At 39.0% G+C, this 17,881-nt stretch overlaps 1 protein-coding gene across 1 annotated transcript in view; it reads left to right on the top strand.

Annotated features, from left to right (window-relative positions):
* Positions 1–17,881, top strand: part of LOC133557816 (dynein axonemal heavy chain 9-like) — a 363,451-nt gene that overhangs the window by 68,960 nt on the left and 276,610 nt on the right. Inside the window, exons 13-19 of the mRNA XM_061908637.1 lie at positions 3,744–3,954; positions 4,037–4,164; positions 6,469–6,577; positions 9,936–10,083; positions 14,173–14,347; positions 15,517–15,690; positions 15,759–15,966. Of these exons, the coding sequence (XP_061764621.1) occupies positions 3,744–3,954; positions 4,037–4,164; positions 6,469–6,577; positions 9,936–10,083; positions 14,173–14,347; positions 15,517–15,690; positions 15,759–15,966 (1,153 nt within the window). The remainder of the gene's footprint in view (positions 1–3,743; positions 3,955–4,036; positions 4,165–6,468; positions 6,578–9,935; positions 10,084–14,172; positions 14,348–15,516; positions 15,691–15,758; positions 15,967–17,881) is intronic.

Raw genomic sequence — 17,881 nt, 5'->3', positions numbered from 1 at the left:
CCCGTTGCATTCAAAAAAGCGGTTATTCATCCTCTCCTTAAAAGACCTAACTTCGATCCTGACCTCATGGTAAACTACCGACCGGTGTCTCACCTTCCCTTTATTTCGAAAATCCTCGAAAAAATTGTTGCAGAGCAGCTAAATGAGCACTTAGCGTTTAACAATCTATGTGAAACCTTTCAATCCGGTTTCAGGGCAAATCACTCGACTGAGACAGCCCTCGCAAAATTGACTAATGATCTATTGCTAACGATGGACTCTGATGCGTCATCTATGTTGCTGCTCCTCGATCTTAGCGCTGCTTTCGATACCGTCGATCATAATATTTTATTAGAGCGTATCAAAATACGAATTGGTATGTCAGACTCAGCCCTGTCATGGTTTAACTCTTATCTTACTGATAGGATGCAGTGCGTCTCCTATAACAGTGTGACCTCGGACTATGTTAAGGTAACGTGTGGAGTTCCCCAGGGTTCGGTCCTTGGCCCTGTACTCTTCAGCATCTACATGCTGCCGCTGGGTGACGTCATACGCAAATACAGTATTAGCTTTCACTGTTATGCTGATGACACCAAACTCTACATGCCCCTAAAGCTGACCAACACGCCGGACTGTAGTCAGTTGGAAGCGTGTCTTAATGAAATTAAACAATGGATGTCCGCTAACTTTTTGCAACTTAATGCCAAAAAAACGGAAATGCTGATTATCGGTCCTGCTAGACACCGACCTCTATTTAATAATACAACTTTAACATTTGACAACCAAATAATAAAACAAGGTGACTCTGTAAAAAATCTGGGTATTATCTTCGACCCAACTCTCTCCTTTGAGTCACACATTAAAAGCGTTACTAAAACGGCCTTCTTTCATCTCCGTAATATCGCTAAAATTCGCTCCATTTTGTCCACTAAAGACGCCGAGATCATTATCCATGCGTTTGTTACGTCTCGTCTCGATTACTGTAACGTATTATTTTCGGGTCTCCCCATGTCTAGCATTAAAATATTACAGTTGGCACAAAATGCGGCTGCTAGACTTTTGACAAGAACAAGAAAGTTTGATCATATTACGCCTGTACTGGCTCACCTGCACTGGCTTCCTGTGCACTTAAGATGTGACTTTAAGGTTTTACTACTTACGTATAAAATACTACACGGTCTAGCTCCAGCCTATCTTGCCGATTGTATTGTACCGTATGTCCCGGCAAGAAATCTGCGTTCAAAAGGCTCCGGCTTATTAGTGATTCCTAGAGCTCAAAAAAAGTCTGCGGGCTATAGAGCGTTTTCCGTTCGGGCTCTAGTACTCTGGAATGCCCTCCCGGTAACAGTTCGAGATGCTACCTCAGTAGAAGCATTTAAGTCTCACCTTAAAACTCATCTGTATACTCTAGCCTTTAAATAGACCTCCTTTTTAGACCAGTTGATCTGCCGCTTCTTTTCTTTCTCCTATGTCCCCCCCTCCCTTGTGGAGGGGGTCCGGTCCGATAACCATGGATGAAGTACTGGCTGTCCAGAGTCGAGACCCAGGATGGACCGCTCGTCGGGACCCAGGATGGACCGCTCGCCTGTATCGGTTGGGGACATCTCTACGCTGCTGATCCGCTTGAGATGGTTTCCTGTGGACGGGGCTCTCGCTGCTGTCTTGGAGCCACTATGGATTGAACTTTCACAGTATCATGTTAGACCCGCTCGACATCCATTGCTTTCGGTCCCCTAGAGGGGGGGGGGGGTTGCCCACATCTGAGGTCCTCTCCAAGGTTTCTCATAGTCAGCATTGTCACTGGCGTCCCACTGGATGTGAATTCTCCCTGCCCACTGGGTGTGAGTTTTCCTTGCCCTTTTGTGGGTTCTTCCGAGGATGTTGTAGTCGTAATGATTTGTGCAGTCCTTTGAGACATTTGTGATTTGGGGCTATATAAATAAACATTGATTGATTGATTGATATGTTCACAATGTTTTGTGTTGCGATATTTCACAGTTACAACACACTCCCATAAATTAGTGAAAAATGTAACTTTGGTCAGTAAACACAGGATTCGCTCGAGAGCTACTTACCGTACTTTTCGGACTACAAGTCGCTCCGGAGTATACGTCGCACCGGCCGAAAATGCACAATAAAGAAGGAAAAAAACATATGTACGTTGCATTGGAGTATAAGTCGCATTTTTTGGGGAAATTTATTTGATAAAACCCAACACCAAGGATAGATATTTGAAAGGCAATTTAAAATAAATAAAGAATAGTGAACAACAGGCTGAATAAGTGTACGTTATATGACGCATAAATAACCAATGGAGAACGTGCCTGGTATGTTAACGCAACACATCATGGCAAGAGTCATTCAAATAACTTTAACAAAAATGTAACCCTTGAAGCTGGCTTCCCCTATCCCGGGTCCGCATAGTCCTCGGTCTCCCTATAAAGTCTCTGCGTTGTGTTTTGTATTTTTGTGTGCTTGGGAAGACGGAGAGAAAGACCAGGCAAGGAAGCATAGGATCTGGGTGGAGTCGTCTTTATCTCAAAGCTTCACCTTAGAAAAGGACATGAAGTTCTCTAAATACAAAATATGTCACACTATAAAACTTTATATCTTCTAAGACAATCAACTTTTGTCATCATGACCAGTAATATACCCGGCAGGTAACGTGTGTGTTTGTGCGTAAGTGCGTGCGTGTGTGCGTGTGTGTAGGCGTAAATGTCTGAGTGAGTGTACAATCATATGAAAAGAACCAAAACATGTCCTAGCATAACATGTTTCTGGGCTAACACACACACTGGCATAAAAAGTTAACAAAATCCCAAATCTCTTTACAATTTACAAAACCCCCACCTTAATGTAACTCTTAGTCATCATATTTTGTGAATAAATCGGCTTAATAGTGCAAAACAATAACTTTTTTACATCTTTTAACTGGGGAGCCTGGTCCCTTCATGCTTACCTTAGAAAAGGACATGAAGTTGTGACCTAAGATGGCCACAACCAACAAAGAAGAACATTCACAGACAACAGTAAACAGATCACAAAGTGGCGCCCCATGGCGGCTTCCCTGACAACTGTCACAAACTTCTGAAAGAACCTCTGCAGACTCCCCACATCAGTTCACCTCCTTACATATAGAACATGCTATACGTTTACCAAACAATCTGTCACCCCCGATCGCTAAATCCGATGAAATCTTCTTCCTCGGTGTCGCTTCTGGTATGCGCCCCGCTAGCGTACTTTCTTTCTGCTGCTCGATTGCTGTTCTCTGCAGCATATTTCACTATGTCCAGCTTGTAATCTGCAGTATATGATTTCCTTTTTGGTGCCATTTTAGTTCAGTCCCACTCAGTTGTTATAAGTTACCGCCAATGTTGATGTGATCCATTTTAATAGCTCCGGCAGTAGCGTATAGCATACAGCAGTTAGCATATCATGACCCGCCCCCGCCAAATTCTTATTGGTTGGCGTGTGAGTAACGATTGCTGACATGTGTGTGTGACGATTGTGGACATTTTCTTCGTCGCTCACGCAAATGAGATTAATAATATTATTTGATATTTTACGGTAATCTGTTAATAATTTCACACATAAATCGCTCCGGAGTATACGTCGCACCCCCGGCCAAACTATGAAAAAAACGTCAATTTATAGTCCGAAAAATACGGTACATTGTGCCCTGTTGGAAGAACAGGCTCATGCAAAGCTCTAGAATTCTATGTGTGAAAACATTCTTAAATATTTAATTATGTCTGTTCTGCTAGGTGGTGCAGTTGGAAGAACTTTTGGCTGTGCGGCACTCCGTGTTTGTGATTGGCAATGCTGGCACTGGGAAGAGCCAGGTGCTGAGGTCCCTCCATAGAAACTACCAGAATATGAAATGTCGACCCGTTTGGGTGGACCTTAACCCAAAAGCTGTGACAAATGATGAGCTTTTTGGCATCATCAACCCAGCAACTAGAGAATGGAAAGACGGTGATGAGAAATTTGTCCATAGAAATGTTTGTTGAAAGTGTGGTATTTATTGACATTTGTTCACGTACATTGTCTCCAACAGGTCTATTTTCTTGTATAATGCGTGAATTGGTCAACATTAGTCATAGTGGTCCAAAGTGGATAGTTTTGGATGGAGACATTGACCCAATGTGGATTGAGTCACTTAACACCGTCATGGATGACAACAAGGTATGACAATGTGGGAAAAATAAATATTTGTTTGTAAGTTTATGTCCTTAAAAAATATAAACAGCACATAATTTAATACTAAAGTATGTTTATCTGGAAAGTATTCACTGTGCTTCACTTTTTCCAAATTTTGCTATGTAACAGCCTTATTCCAAAATGGAATGAATTCATTTGTGTCCTCAAAATTCTACTGACATTAATCCCATAATGACAATGTAAACAATGTTTTTAAAGCTTTTTGCACATGTATTAAAAATAAAAAACTAAGATATTACGTTTACAAATGTATTCAAAGCCTTTGCTCAATACTTTAATGCATCTTTGCCATCAATTACAGCCTGAAGTATTTTTTAAAACAATGCCACAAGCTTGGCACACCTATCTTTGGGCAATTTTGCCGCAGCACCTCTTAAGCTCCATCCGGTTGGATGGGAAGCGTCGGTGCACAGTCCTTTTCAGATCACTCTGGAGATATTCAATCGTATTCAAGTCTGGGCTCTGGCTGGCCCACTCAAGGACATTTACAGAGTTGTCCTGAAGACATTCCTTTGATATCTTGGCTGTGTGCTTAGGGTTGTTGTCCTGCTAAAAGATGAACCGTCGCCTGCAGCCTGAGTTCAAGAGAAATCTGGAGCAGCTTTTCATCGAGATGTCTTTATATTGCTGCATTCATCTTTTCCGCTATCCTGACTAGTCTCCCAGTGATTGACACTGAAAACCATCCCCACAGCATGATGCTGCCATCACCATGCTTCACTGTAGAGATGGTTTGGCATGGTGATGAGCGGTGCCTGGTTTCCTCCAAACATGATGCCTGGCATTCACGCCAAAGACTTCAATCTTTGTCTCACAAAACCTGATCATTTTTGTTCTCATGGTCCGATAGTTTTTAATGTTCATATTGGAAAACTCCAGGCGGGCTACCATGTGCTTTTTACTAATGAGTGGCTTCTATCTGGCCACTCTACCATACAGGCCTGATTGGTGGATTGCTGTAGAGATGGTTGTCCTTCCTTGAGGTTCTCCTCTCTCCACAGAAGAATGCTGTAGCTCTGACAGAGTGACCATCGGGTTCTTGGTCACCTCCTTTCTTCCCCAATTGCTTAGTTTAGATGGCCGGCCAGCTCCAGGAAGAGTCCTGGTGGTTCCCAGCTTCCTCCATTTACAGATGATGGAGGCCACTGTGCTCATTTGGACTTTCAAGGCAGCAGATATTTTTCTGTATGCCTTCCCAGATGTGTGCCTTGAAACAAATCATGTTTCAGATTTCTACAGACAATTCCTTTGACTTTCTTTTTGGTTTGTGCTCTGTCCCTTCTTACAGCTCTGTGCCTTTCCAACTCATGTCCAACAAACAGAATTTACCACGAGTGGACTCCATAAGTGGACAAGCTGTAGGAAAATCTCAAGGATGATCAGTTGAAACAGGATGGACCTGAGCTAACATTTAAGCTTCATGGCAAAGGCTGTGAATACTTATGTACATCAATCAATCAATCAATCAAACTTAAATTATACATGTACATTTGATTTCTTATTGTTTATATTTGTAATACATTTTTAAATCTCAAAAAAAAATTAATCAACCTTGTCATTATGGGGTATTGTATGTGGATTTTTAAGGACAAAAAATAATGTATTCCCTTTTGGATTAAGGCTATACAACATATCAACATGTGGGAAAGAGTGAAGTGTTGTGAATACTTTTTAGATGTGCTTTTTATTTCAACAGAGAGAAAGACAATTAAAAAAAGTAACAAAAAAAGAAAGGACACACTGTTCTTTAGATTATTGCGGGGCTTATGTTGCAGAACCCCAATGGTTTATGAATTCAGGCAAAGTACAAACACTATTTAATTTATGATTTATATAAATATTGGATGCATTTAAGTTTCTTATAAGCTCTCACCACACTCCATATGGCTTTTACCCACTTTTATAAACATTTCGAATGCCCATCATACACTATAAAAAACAGTGAACTGCAAAGTGGTGAGGGAACATTACAGGATTGGAACCGTCTTGGTCTGCTCTTCTGTGTGGACGCCTCGTCTTTTCGTCTTCTTTCAGCACACTCCCCGGGCATGTAGAAGTGCACTGTCTCTTTGTTTTAATCACTACACCGCATTAACCAAAAACTTTGAATACAAATACTGTACTGTTACACCGCTTACTCTTAATATTAGACATATTGATCTATTCAATCTGTTAGTATTTATCACAAGCTACTCCAAGTTAATAAACATTACAAGTATTTACAATGACAGTTAAATCATTTAATCTGATCTTGTATTTTTGTATTAGGTTCTGACACTGGCCAGTAATGAGCGGATCCCGCTGAACTCCACTATGAGACTACTCTTTGAGATCAGCCATCTGCGTACAGCTACACCCGCAACTGTGTCTAGAGCAGGTGTTGTATATATCCTGCTATTGTTTTCAATACCTAAAAGAAACTATGACTATTTTTAAAGACGGAAGAAATCAAAAGGTATTTGACCCCCCTAACCAGTGACATGTCCTATAGCAGTTACAATGGGTAAATACACAGTTTTAGGTAGTGAGATGAATACATGGAAAATATGGGCATTAAAGTGAGTTTATTGACGTATGTTTGCATTAATAAATCAACAAGGCGATAAGTCGTTAAGAATTGGATTATGCATTCATCTACATCACCAGTAAATGACTAGATTTATTAAATAAGACATTCAGCTCATCTGAATAATGAGGCCACCTTGCTATTTACTATACATATAATACTTACAAAGATTCAAGGCTCTTTATTGATCATTCATCATTCTTGTACACTTTTTGTACTGAAGAAAATTAATCTTGCAAAACAAATGTTTACATGACAAAGACCAAAGAGACGACAGTTATTAATAACATGAAGTTACTGTATATCAAGAAAGAGACTAGGGTATTTTCATACTGATATATTGGCCCAGATCTTTATTGTAGGATGCTGTGGGGCCTTTGGCTGTGTAGCTGTTCCATTAGCTAAATTTTATGCAGCTGGCATGGTATCAAATTACATTAATATCCCATTTACACCATGATTAGGATTGACTGGCATCCTGTTCAGGACTTTTGCCCAAAGTCAGCTGGTTTAGGCTCTTGCACTCATCCTAAATTAACTGAGTATGTCAGTCAGTAGGTGGGACAATCATGAATCCACTGCACCGTTTTTAATTATAACCTTTAATTATGTAAAACCAATATAGGTGCCAGCACATATAGTTAAAGAAGATATTCGATTCTCTGCTGATTTTGGGCTGATTGATTGATTGAAACTTTTAGTTGTAGATTGCACAGTACAGTACATATTCCGTACAATTGACCACTAAATGGTAACACCCGAATACGTTTTTCAACTTGTCATGGTCCACGTTAATCAATTCATTGTATTGTTTTTCTTACTGATATCCAACATGCTAAAACCACCCAACACTTAATTTCCGACATGGATAAAAATGGATATCAACTAATGTCAGGCCGGCTGAATACACTGAGACTGTGCTGTTCTACAACAAGGCCTGCACAGACAATGTCCCAGTGGATAAACAGATCAAGGTGTTCAACAACGAAAACCCATGGATGACAGCTGAAATGCAGTCACTACTGTGAACTCAGAAGTGTGCCTTCAAGGCCGATGACCAAGAACTGCCATTTTGAATATTCCGCTCAGAATACCTTTGGGTATTTCCGGAGACTGACGTCACAATGTGAACGCTTCTGCACTCTGACCACAGTATCAGATCAGTCATACTGGAAATATGCAAAAATTACAGAGAGATGTGCTGTCTATCATTATCGATTTCTATATAAGACATGAACATACAGGTTTTTCTTTTTGTTTGCATTCTAAGTCGTAAATACGTAAATAAATACAAAAAAGTCAGCTAACAATGTTTTCGATGAGGGCTCTCTATTTCACCCACAAAACCCTCTAAATAACCATCCAAAACTTGCCAACAATACTCTTTATACATATTGTTACCTGAATAGTAACCAAAAATTAACAATGTTGTTATTATAAGTGCTATTACAGATTAACTTTTTCAGCGGTGCAATGATACAGACAGCTAAGTCGCCCTCTGCTGCCTTTACTCTGAGCCGGCATAGATGCTGTTCTTCAAAGTTATTCTAGATTATAAATCATGCCTCTCATCTACACATTAAGAGGATTTAGCCATAAATCTAGAAGTTGTTCATCTGTGACATTCCAATGTATAGTCAGAGATGGAGACAAGCACACACAACCGAAGACAGTGTCTGCAGGGAGACTTCCTTGTTAACCCATCGTGAGTATCATGATTCATTGTTCATCTAAACGGGAAGATATATGGACATCATATCAGTTGTCATCACTGTAAGAGCACTACAGTAAACTATTGTTATATTATGTTTGTAGTTTGTATTTCTTGTTAAGCACTTAGCAATACTGCTACATGATGCTATAGTGTTTCACTGAAGCTGGATTTGTTTAGCTGACATTCTAAAACCTTTAGCAACCGCCGATTGCTTGTTATCATTATTTGGCTACATAAACGCTGCGTGTGACTTCAAGTGACTAAGCTGTGCGTTTGGATCAGAAATATTGAAAGAGGACACATACCCCTGACTTGCAGTGCTTAACATTCATACTGCAAATTGGGTTTTTTTTCATAATCCGTGGCATCACATGCACACCCGCAGCAAGCGTGTTGCTCTGTGGGGCACAGCACGGTTTGGTACGGTATGCAGGTCCATATGACACGATATCACATCTGATATCTAAGGATTGCATTCCCTAAAAACCAGCAAACATGTTGACTCCCAAATTGTGGATACAATAATAAATAAAAGATAACTGTTAGCTGTACTTGTTTTGGAGCTCCATGTAAGAGTTTTCCTGGTGGGGTAATGATAGAAAGAAAGGTCAGTGACCAGCCTGGAATTACAAGAACTATTTAATAATGTTAAGGGAGTTGGGACCACATTCATCAACAAAATAATTTGTAACACTCTTTGCTGTAATGGATTGAGATCTTCAGTGTCTGCAGGGTCCACACATACAGGTATGTTTGAAGTTTGACAATGGATACCTGAATGACTCAATCAAGGCTTGGGAGAATAGGTGCGGTCAAATAAGGCCAACATTGAGGTATTTGGCATTAGGTGGACTTGATGTTTTAGTAGTCACAACATGCTAAACATGAGGCTAACAAGACCCACTATGAGTCTGTTTCTCTGACCAAGGTCCTTCCTGGAATTTTGTAACCCTGATGACCAACTACAATTCAAATACTTATTTCACTCAATTAAGTACAAATTCATTTAAAATCTATCATCGATTAGTACTCGGACTCAATTCCAAAATGCAGACACTTTAGAGTTGGCAAACTACAAGAAGGTATTTAGACACAGGTTTGAGAATAGAATGCAAGGGGACCTACGGTGGACACTGCAGGGAAGGCTGGGCAGCGCACAGGCAGGGAAACAAATGTAACACACTGCATAAAAATGCACAATGGAGGTCAACAAAAGTGACAGAAGACACTATTTGAGTTTCAACACCTTTGAAAAGTGGTGGTTACTAATAGAGTGTCAACAACAATCTTGACATAACCATTATTTAATGTTATTTTTTGGGAGAATTTTTACATCGTGTCTCTCCGTTTTAATGGACCTACTAAAAATATGGACTTGTAAAGGGGGTAAACTTACAAAATCAACAAGGAATCACGTACTTATTTTCCCATTGTCTAATTACCCCCTCTCTCCAGGAATCCTCTACATAAACCCAACAGACCTTGGCTGGAACCCGTTGGTGTCCAGCTGGATTGACAAAAGGGAAGTGCAATCAGAGAAGGCTAACCTTACCATTCTGTTTGACAAGTACCTTCCAACATGTCTGGATGCTCTGCGATTAAGGTGCAGTATACCTTATATAACTTTCACAAGTTTAACAATGATGACCTTTTGGGGTAGATGTCACTAAGGAGTGTGCCAATTGCTCTAAGACTGCAAAGGACGTTTAGCTTTCTCTGAAGTGTCAAAAATTAAGTGTTCAAATATTTAAATTTGTGTTGACATTTTTATTGACTTAATATGCGTTAGAAGGCATTCAACTTTTGTTTAGAATGAGCTATCTCTGCGACAGCTGACGCAACTTTCTTCTCAATCATTGTGGTAGCGTCACAGTGCGTTGAAGCTAAGTGTCCAATGGGGGAGCGTAGAGTGACTTGTTCCACTGCAGCCAAACTGGACAGACATTGGATAAAATGCTTGTTTTTGTCCCGCCCATTAGACGTGAAGCGTCTCTGGAAGTGTCCGGAAAGTGGTCTTGGCCTTGAACGCTGGGCTTCCGCCTAATGATTGGATGATCTGTCTGAGGTTGAATCCATTTTTGATGGACAGCAAAATAAGCGAATCAGCGATCTTGAAATTTAAACCAATGCCTGAGCATTTTTCAAGATTCATTATTTTAACTGTTATTGGAGACTGTACTGGTGTACTGTCATGCGCTCATGTTTGATGACAAAGTATTCTATTATTTTCTAAAGATGTGTGGAAAATGAGCTTCCCTTACTCAAAAGACCAGCAATATTGGTATATCAAGGTTTCTGCGGGACATTAAAAAGCATTATATACATGTGTAATATATATATATATATATATATATATATATATATATACAGTATAGCAGACACTCTGCTGGATGGCAAAACCAAAAGACTCGGGGGCCCAAAATTTTGCCATTCTTTGGTCATTGTAGGCCTGTAGTCCTGAACTCTAAGACCGTGTCATGTTACTAAGTAAGCCAAGCTTGTTTCATACGTGAATCTTTTTTTTTCTTGTTCAACACACGTGCTTACTTGGCTAAAATTACCAACCATCGTGAAGCAGGCGCCTCACATGACCTACGGTGGCCTTGGATGGACAGATAAGGCAATTCTCACAACAGACCACAACTCTTATTCTTTGACATCCATCCATTCATCCAATTTCTACTGCTTGTCCCTTTCGGGGTCGTGGTCCCTCAATAAATAAATTAGTTCCTTTAGCTGCCTGACACTTTATACATACGTTGCTCTTTAATGTTCCCATTTTAAACAACTTTGTAAAATACAACCTAGTCAAGATGTTAAACTGACTCAGTTTATTCCTAATACAACTCAAGGGTTTATTGTAATTTTTCCAAGTATAATTCCATGAAATGTCTTTTTATAAAATGTTTAAATCAATCATTCCAAGTATGATTATTATTCCATGAAAATTTTGACTAGTTTTTAAAATTGTATCCTAATTAAAAAAACGTATCCTCGAGTTTGTGGTTATCCATCCTTCCATTTTCTATCGCTTTTTCCCTTTGGGGTCGCGGGGGGCGCTGGTGAACATTACATGCCTATCTCAGCTACAATCGGGCGGAAGGCGGGTTAGACCCTGCACAAGTTGCCACCTCATCGCAGCAGTTTGTGGCTATTATAAATTATACTTTGAGAGGAAATGCAGTTTTACAGCATGTTTTAAAGATAAAGAATTCAAAAATTGACTTCTGGGTATATTATATTGATCAACTAATTCAGAACTGGATGTTTATTTTGAAAGCTTAAGTGCAGTTCCCCTTGGATAATCAAAAATGTGTGGCGCATTATGAAGCGTAAAATACGACAACAAGACCCCGGAGTGTTGAACAACTTAAGCTGTACATCAAGCAAGAAAGGTAAAGAATTCCACTTTCTAAGCTTTAAAAATAAGTTTCCTCAGTTCCCAAACGTTTATTGAGTGCTGTTAAAAGAAAATGTGATGTAACACAGTTGTGAACATGCCCTTTCCCAACTACTTTGGCACGTGTTGCAGCCATGAAATTCTAAGTTAATGATACATGGAAAAAAAAAATAAAGTTTATGAGTTTGAACATCAAATATCTTGTCTTTGTAGTCCATTCAACTGAATATGGGTTGAAAATGATATGCAAATCATTGTATTCGGTTTATATTGACATCTAACACAATTACCCAACTCATATGGAAACAGGGTTTGTATATATATATATATATATATATATATATATATATATATATATATATATATATATATATATATATATATATATATAAAATATATATATATATATATGTATATATATATATATATATATATACAGTGGGGCAAAAAAGTATTTAGTCAGCCACCGATTGTGCAAGTTCTCCCACTTAAAATGATGACAGAGGTATGTAATGTTCATCATAGGTACACTTCAACTGTGAGAAACAGAATGTGGAAAAAAAATCCGGGAATTCAAATTGTAGTAATTTTAAAGAATTTATTTGTAAATTATGGTGGAAAATAAGTATTTGGTCACTTCAAACAAGGAAGATCTCTGGCTCTCACAGACCTGTAACTTCTTCTTTAGGAAGCTCTTTTATCCTCCACTCGTTACCTGTATTAATGGAACCTGTTTGAACTCGTTATCTGTAGAAAAGACACCTGTCCACAGCCTCAAACAGTCAGACTCCAAACTCCACTATGGCCAAGGCCAAAGAGCTGTCGAAGGACACCAGGAAAATAATTGTAGACCTGCACTAGACTGGGAAGAGTGAATCTACAATAGGCAAGCAGCTTGGTGTGAAAAAATCAACTGTGGGAGCAATTATCAGAAAATGAAAGACATACAAGACCACTGATAATCTCCCTCGATCTGGGGCGCCACGCAAGAACTCATCCCGTGGGGTCAAAATGATCATGAGAACGGTGAGCAAAAATCCCAGAACCACATGGGGGGACCTGGTGAAAGACCTGCAGAGAGCTGGGACCAAAGTAACAAAGGTTGCCATCAGTGAACACTACGCCGACAGGTAATCTAATTCTGCAGTGCCAGACGTGTCCCCCTGCTTGAACCAGTGGATGTCCAGGCCCGTCTAAAGTTTGCCAGAGAGCACATGGGAGAATGTCATGTGGTCATGTGAAACCAAAATATAACTTTTTGATATAAACTCAACTCGTCGTGTTTGGAGGAAGAAGAATACTGAGTTGCATCCCAAGAACACCATACCTACTGTGAAGCATGGGGGTGGAAACATCATGCATTGGGGCTGTTTTTCTGCTAAGGGGACAGAACGATTGATCCGTGTTAAGGAAAGAATGAATGGGGCCATGTATCGTGAGATTTTGAGCCAAAACCTCCTTTCATCAGTGAGAGCTTTGAATGGTTGACCAAATACTTATTTTCCACCACAATTTACAAATATATTCTTTAAAATTCCTACAATGTGAATTCCTCGATTTTTTTTGTCATATTCTGTCTCTCACAGTTGAAGTGTACCTATGATGAAAATTACAGACCTCTGTAATCATTTTAAGTGGGAGAACTTGCACAATCGGGGGCTGACTAAATACTTTTTTGCCCCACTGTATATATATATATATATATATATATATATATATATATATATATATATATATATATATATATATATATATATATATATATACATATATATATATATATATATATCCATCCATTTTCTACCGCGTATTCCCTTTGGGTTCGCGGGGGGCACTGGTGCCTATCTCAGCTATAATCGGGCGGAAGGCGGCATACACCCTGGACAAGTCAGCACTTCATCGCAGGGCCAGATATATATATATATATATATATATATATATATATATATATATATATATATATATATATATATATAAATAAAACATATGCGGTCGGACATGGGCATTACACACTTTTTTTAGTGGCAGTAAAATTGGCATTAAAAAGCATTTAATTTTATATGCTGACACCTGTAGAATACATTTACCTGTATATTCGACATAATTAACTCCACAAACCTGTATTTACAGAATTGAAAAAATAACACATGCATATGGGAATAAAGTAAATAATATAGAGTGAGGATAGGGACATAATTTTATATCACATTATGCCTGTACATATTTCTGAATGTTAAATCTGCACCAGCTGGGATTGTTCTTTAACAAATGGTGACCTTTCTATTTGTGCAGGTTTAAGAAGATTATCCCCATTCCTGAGCAAAGTATGGTCCAGATGCTTTGCTACTTGCTGGAATGTTTGCTTACTGAACAAAATACCCCTGCAGACTGTGCCAAGGAACTTTATGAGCTGTATTTTGTTTTTGCTGCCATCTGGGCCTTTGGGGGAGCCTTGCTCCAAGAACAGGTACTGCTCAAGTGTCTGGTCATGTCAACTTTTTTAAATCAGTGGTCCCCAACCTTTTTGTAGCTGCAGACCGGTTAACGCTTGATAATTTGTCCCGCGGCCCGGCCAGTGGGGGGATTTTTATTTTATTTTATTTTATTTATTTTTTTGGTCATGAAAGAGGGAGGTTTTTTGGGTTGGTGGACTAATTGTAAGGGTATCTTGTGTGTTTTATGTTGATTTAATAAAAAATAACAAATACAAATAAAAAATTATTCTGTGGCCCCGTACCAATGGAGCCCGGTGGTTGGGGACCACTGTTTTAAATGGTTGCATAGAGATAAGAATCAAATGAACATAATTGCAAGCACTTCAAGAAAGTAAGAGATGTCCATCTTTAAAATTAAGTGGACTTCAGTCCTTCTGAACACGTCGACAACTGGATTTAAATCAAAAGAAAAGCGGTGGGGCGCTGTTGCTAAGCAGTCCAGTTGGCGGCATAACATTAAAGGTATCCCCCTACACGTAGTAACAAATGTATTATTTATTTCCCCATCACAGATTCATTTAAATTCTAAGTGATTTATTGACTTGAGGGTTTTAAGGCAATACAGGGATATTATGCCAACTGGAAGAAAAATAGGAAGGCAGGAACTGTCTGTCAGCAGATGATGCCTCGCTCTATGAAGCAGCAGACAGATGGATGGATAAGACTGCCTATGCTTCTATTTCATAGGTTTCATGTGGTTTGTGTCCACTTTGTTGTAAATTATAGGCATGGATCTAGAGCTACGATACAGAATTTGTTTTCCAAAAGTTCGGACATATGGTACATTTTACAAAAAAGTGTGATTTAATATATAGTATAAATGAAGAAATAGTGCATTAAAGACAATAATTCAATATATATATATATATATATATATATATATATATATATATATATATATATATATATATATATATATATATATATATATATACTGTATATGTGAACGTATGTTTACACTGATATATTACATTAAATTAAGAAAGAAAAAAAAATACTTCATATTATAATACATTTTTGACAATACTGTATAATAAAAATGTAAAATATATGCATTTTTTGTCAGGACTTTAGACCACAGGTAGAGAGGAAGTCATTTTACTGCATCGACTAATCCCCTGTTGTTTCTGTACGACTATAGCTAGTTGACCACAGAGTGGAATTCAGCAAGTGGTGGGTGGCAGAGTTCAAAACCATTAAGTTCCCATCTCAGGGCACGGTCTTCGATTACTTCATCGACCCAGAGAGCAAGAAGTTTGAACCCTGGACAAAAATGGTGCCCAACTTTCAGATGGATGCAGATACACCACTGCAGGTACTATTGTAGCTCACAGTATTGTAGCTCACTGTTGAGATTTCACACACACTGTTTTCACTATTCAGGCATGCCTGGTTCACACGGTGGAGACGATCCGAGTCCGTTACCTCATGGACTGTCTGCTTGAACACCGTCGTCCTGTCATGCTAGTTGGGAATGCTGGGACCGGAAAGTCTCTCTTAGTTGGAGACAAACTTTCATCATTTGACCCTGACAAGTACATGGTTAAAAATGTCCCCTTCAACTATTACACCACATCTGCAATGCTGCAAGGTACAAAATGCTCAAAGTATTTGCTGTATTTTAGGGAAACTGTGTTTATATTTCTGTGTTTGAATATTGTGTTTCTTATTTAATTACCATAATGTTTGTTTGACCCTTTTCTTATTTATTAAATTACAAACAGTTGCAGTACGTCTGGGTTAGTTTTTGCCTCATTTTTTGTCACTTAAAGCGTGAGTAAAGAACGCACGACCGACATGATAAGACCTAAAAAGTCTGAAAGAGATGGGAGGACACAGTATTATCTTCTCACAGATGCTACCTGGTGGTTGTTAAAGGAACACTCCAGCTAGTTGTTCAATCTTCAGTCACATACAGGATTCTCACAGTAATGAGGCAACAACTAACCCAGACATATGGTATGTAGAAACAAAATACAGTCAACATACAAGTTCTGTTCCTTTGATGGCAAGTTGAGTTTTTCAGAAGACTTGAAATGTAAAAACACAAAGACCGCTTGTGTGAGCATAATACATCATCTAGAATTACACCCCGCTTAAAACAATAACTATTGACAATTTCAGTCAATAGTCTTTTGCCTTATTAAAATCCCTGGAATTCCACTAATGATAGTGGCAATTTTAAAGAAGAAGAAGCTTTTTATTGTTTTTGAAGAAGTACAACAAAATGTAATGTTCAGCACAAGAGCAGACATACATTGTACAGGGTGACAGAACAGGAACAACACCTACGACATACTGTAGAAAGTGGGAAAATAGTGGATGGTGGGTGCGATGAGTAAAAAAAAAAAAGCCAATCTCAGACTAGGCTCCTATGAGGGGGAGGGCAAACTGGGGCCAAGAAACAAACTTGATAGCCGATAACCACACCCAAATATTTTACGACACGGAAGGAGTTTGATGCGTCTTTGCTGCACGGTCCTTGAGGGAAATATTAAAGCAACAACCTTGCCGCGTTGCAGCCAGGAAAAACAATCCCGATTAGAATGTTTTTGTTGGATTAAGTAAAAACACATTTAAACGTTTGACTCTAAGTGTCTATTTCTGGTCCTCAACTGCATCATACTTGCCATACAGAGCAGATAGTGTCTCCAAGATGTTGTCCACAGTTCGATTTAGTCCACACTCTGCCTGCGTCCTCAAATCATTTGTGGAAGCTTTGGAGTACCCTCAACAGCTGTCAGCATCTTCTAATTTGTTGATACACCAGGGCAACGCTTACTCTAATCAGTAGGTGTCCTGTTGTCATTGATCTGATTAGGTATGTATTTTCAAAGTCCTCAACTGAAAGGGTTGTCAGGCATGCTTCACTCCTCCTCTCACAAGGGTCCGTCTCGTGTCCAGCAAAAACTGTTGCGACAGGACAGACAGGTTCCCCCGAACCTGAGATCTTGTCAATTGTGTTAAGAAGTGAGTTGATCAATTCCATTGTTTAGATTTTGTACAGCAGTGCAAAAGAGGCTACAAGAAAGTTAAACAAGAAAACAGTTGCAAGCAGGACAAACACGCAGAGGTGAGGGAGTACGACCGCCTTTGCCTAGAGAGCCACGAGAGAAAAGACCTTATGTTTTTCTTTTTTGTCTTTGTTAAGGGATCATTTAATGATTCTATGAATTTTGTGACAAATGGAAATATGGCTGTGTTGCAATTGGCACACTTGTGTACTTACAGAAAGGGCCTTATCTACTAATATCCAAATAGCAAGTGCTTAATAGCGTGTGCAAACTAAAATTGTATGGACAAATAGTGACTGTGTCGTAGATGATGTACTATCAAGTACTACAATTAATAACACGTGCAAAAGTGGTGCAGACAGCCCTATTTAAATGACGTTGCATGTGTACTGGCTGTCACCATGGAGACAGTTACTTCCCTCCACATTTATGGCATCATAAGGTCCAACCTGTGGCGTTTTGTCATGTGGTTGACATTCAAATGCATATTAG

Source organism: Nerophis ophidion, linkage group LG08, assembly GCF_033978795.1.
Source record: "Nerophis ophidion isolate RoL-2023_Sa linkage group LG08, RoL_Noph_v1.0, whole genome shotgun sequence".
NCBI lineage: Eukaryota > Metazoa > Chordata > Actinopteri > Syngnathiformes > Syngnathidae > Nerophis > Nerophis ophidion.
The sequence above is the reverse complement of the archived record's forward strand: the minus strand, read 5'-3'. Positions and strand labels throughout refer to the sequence as shown.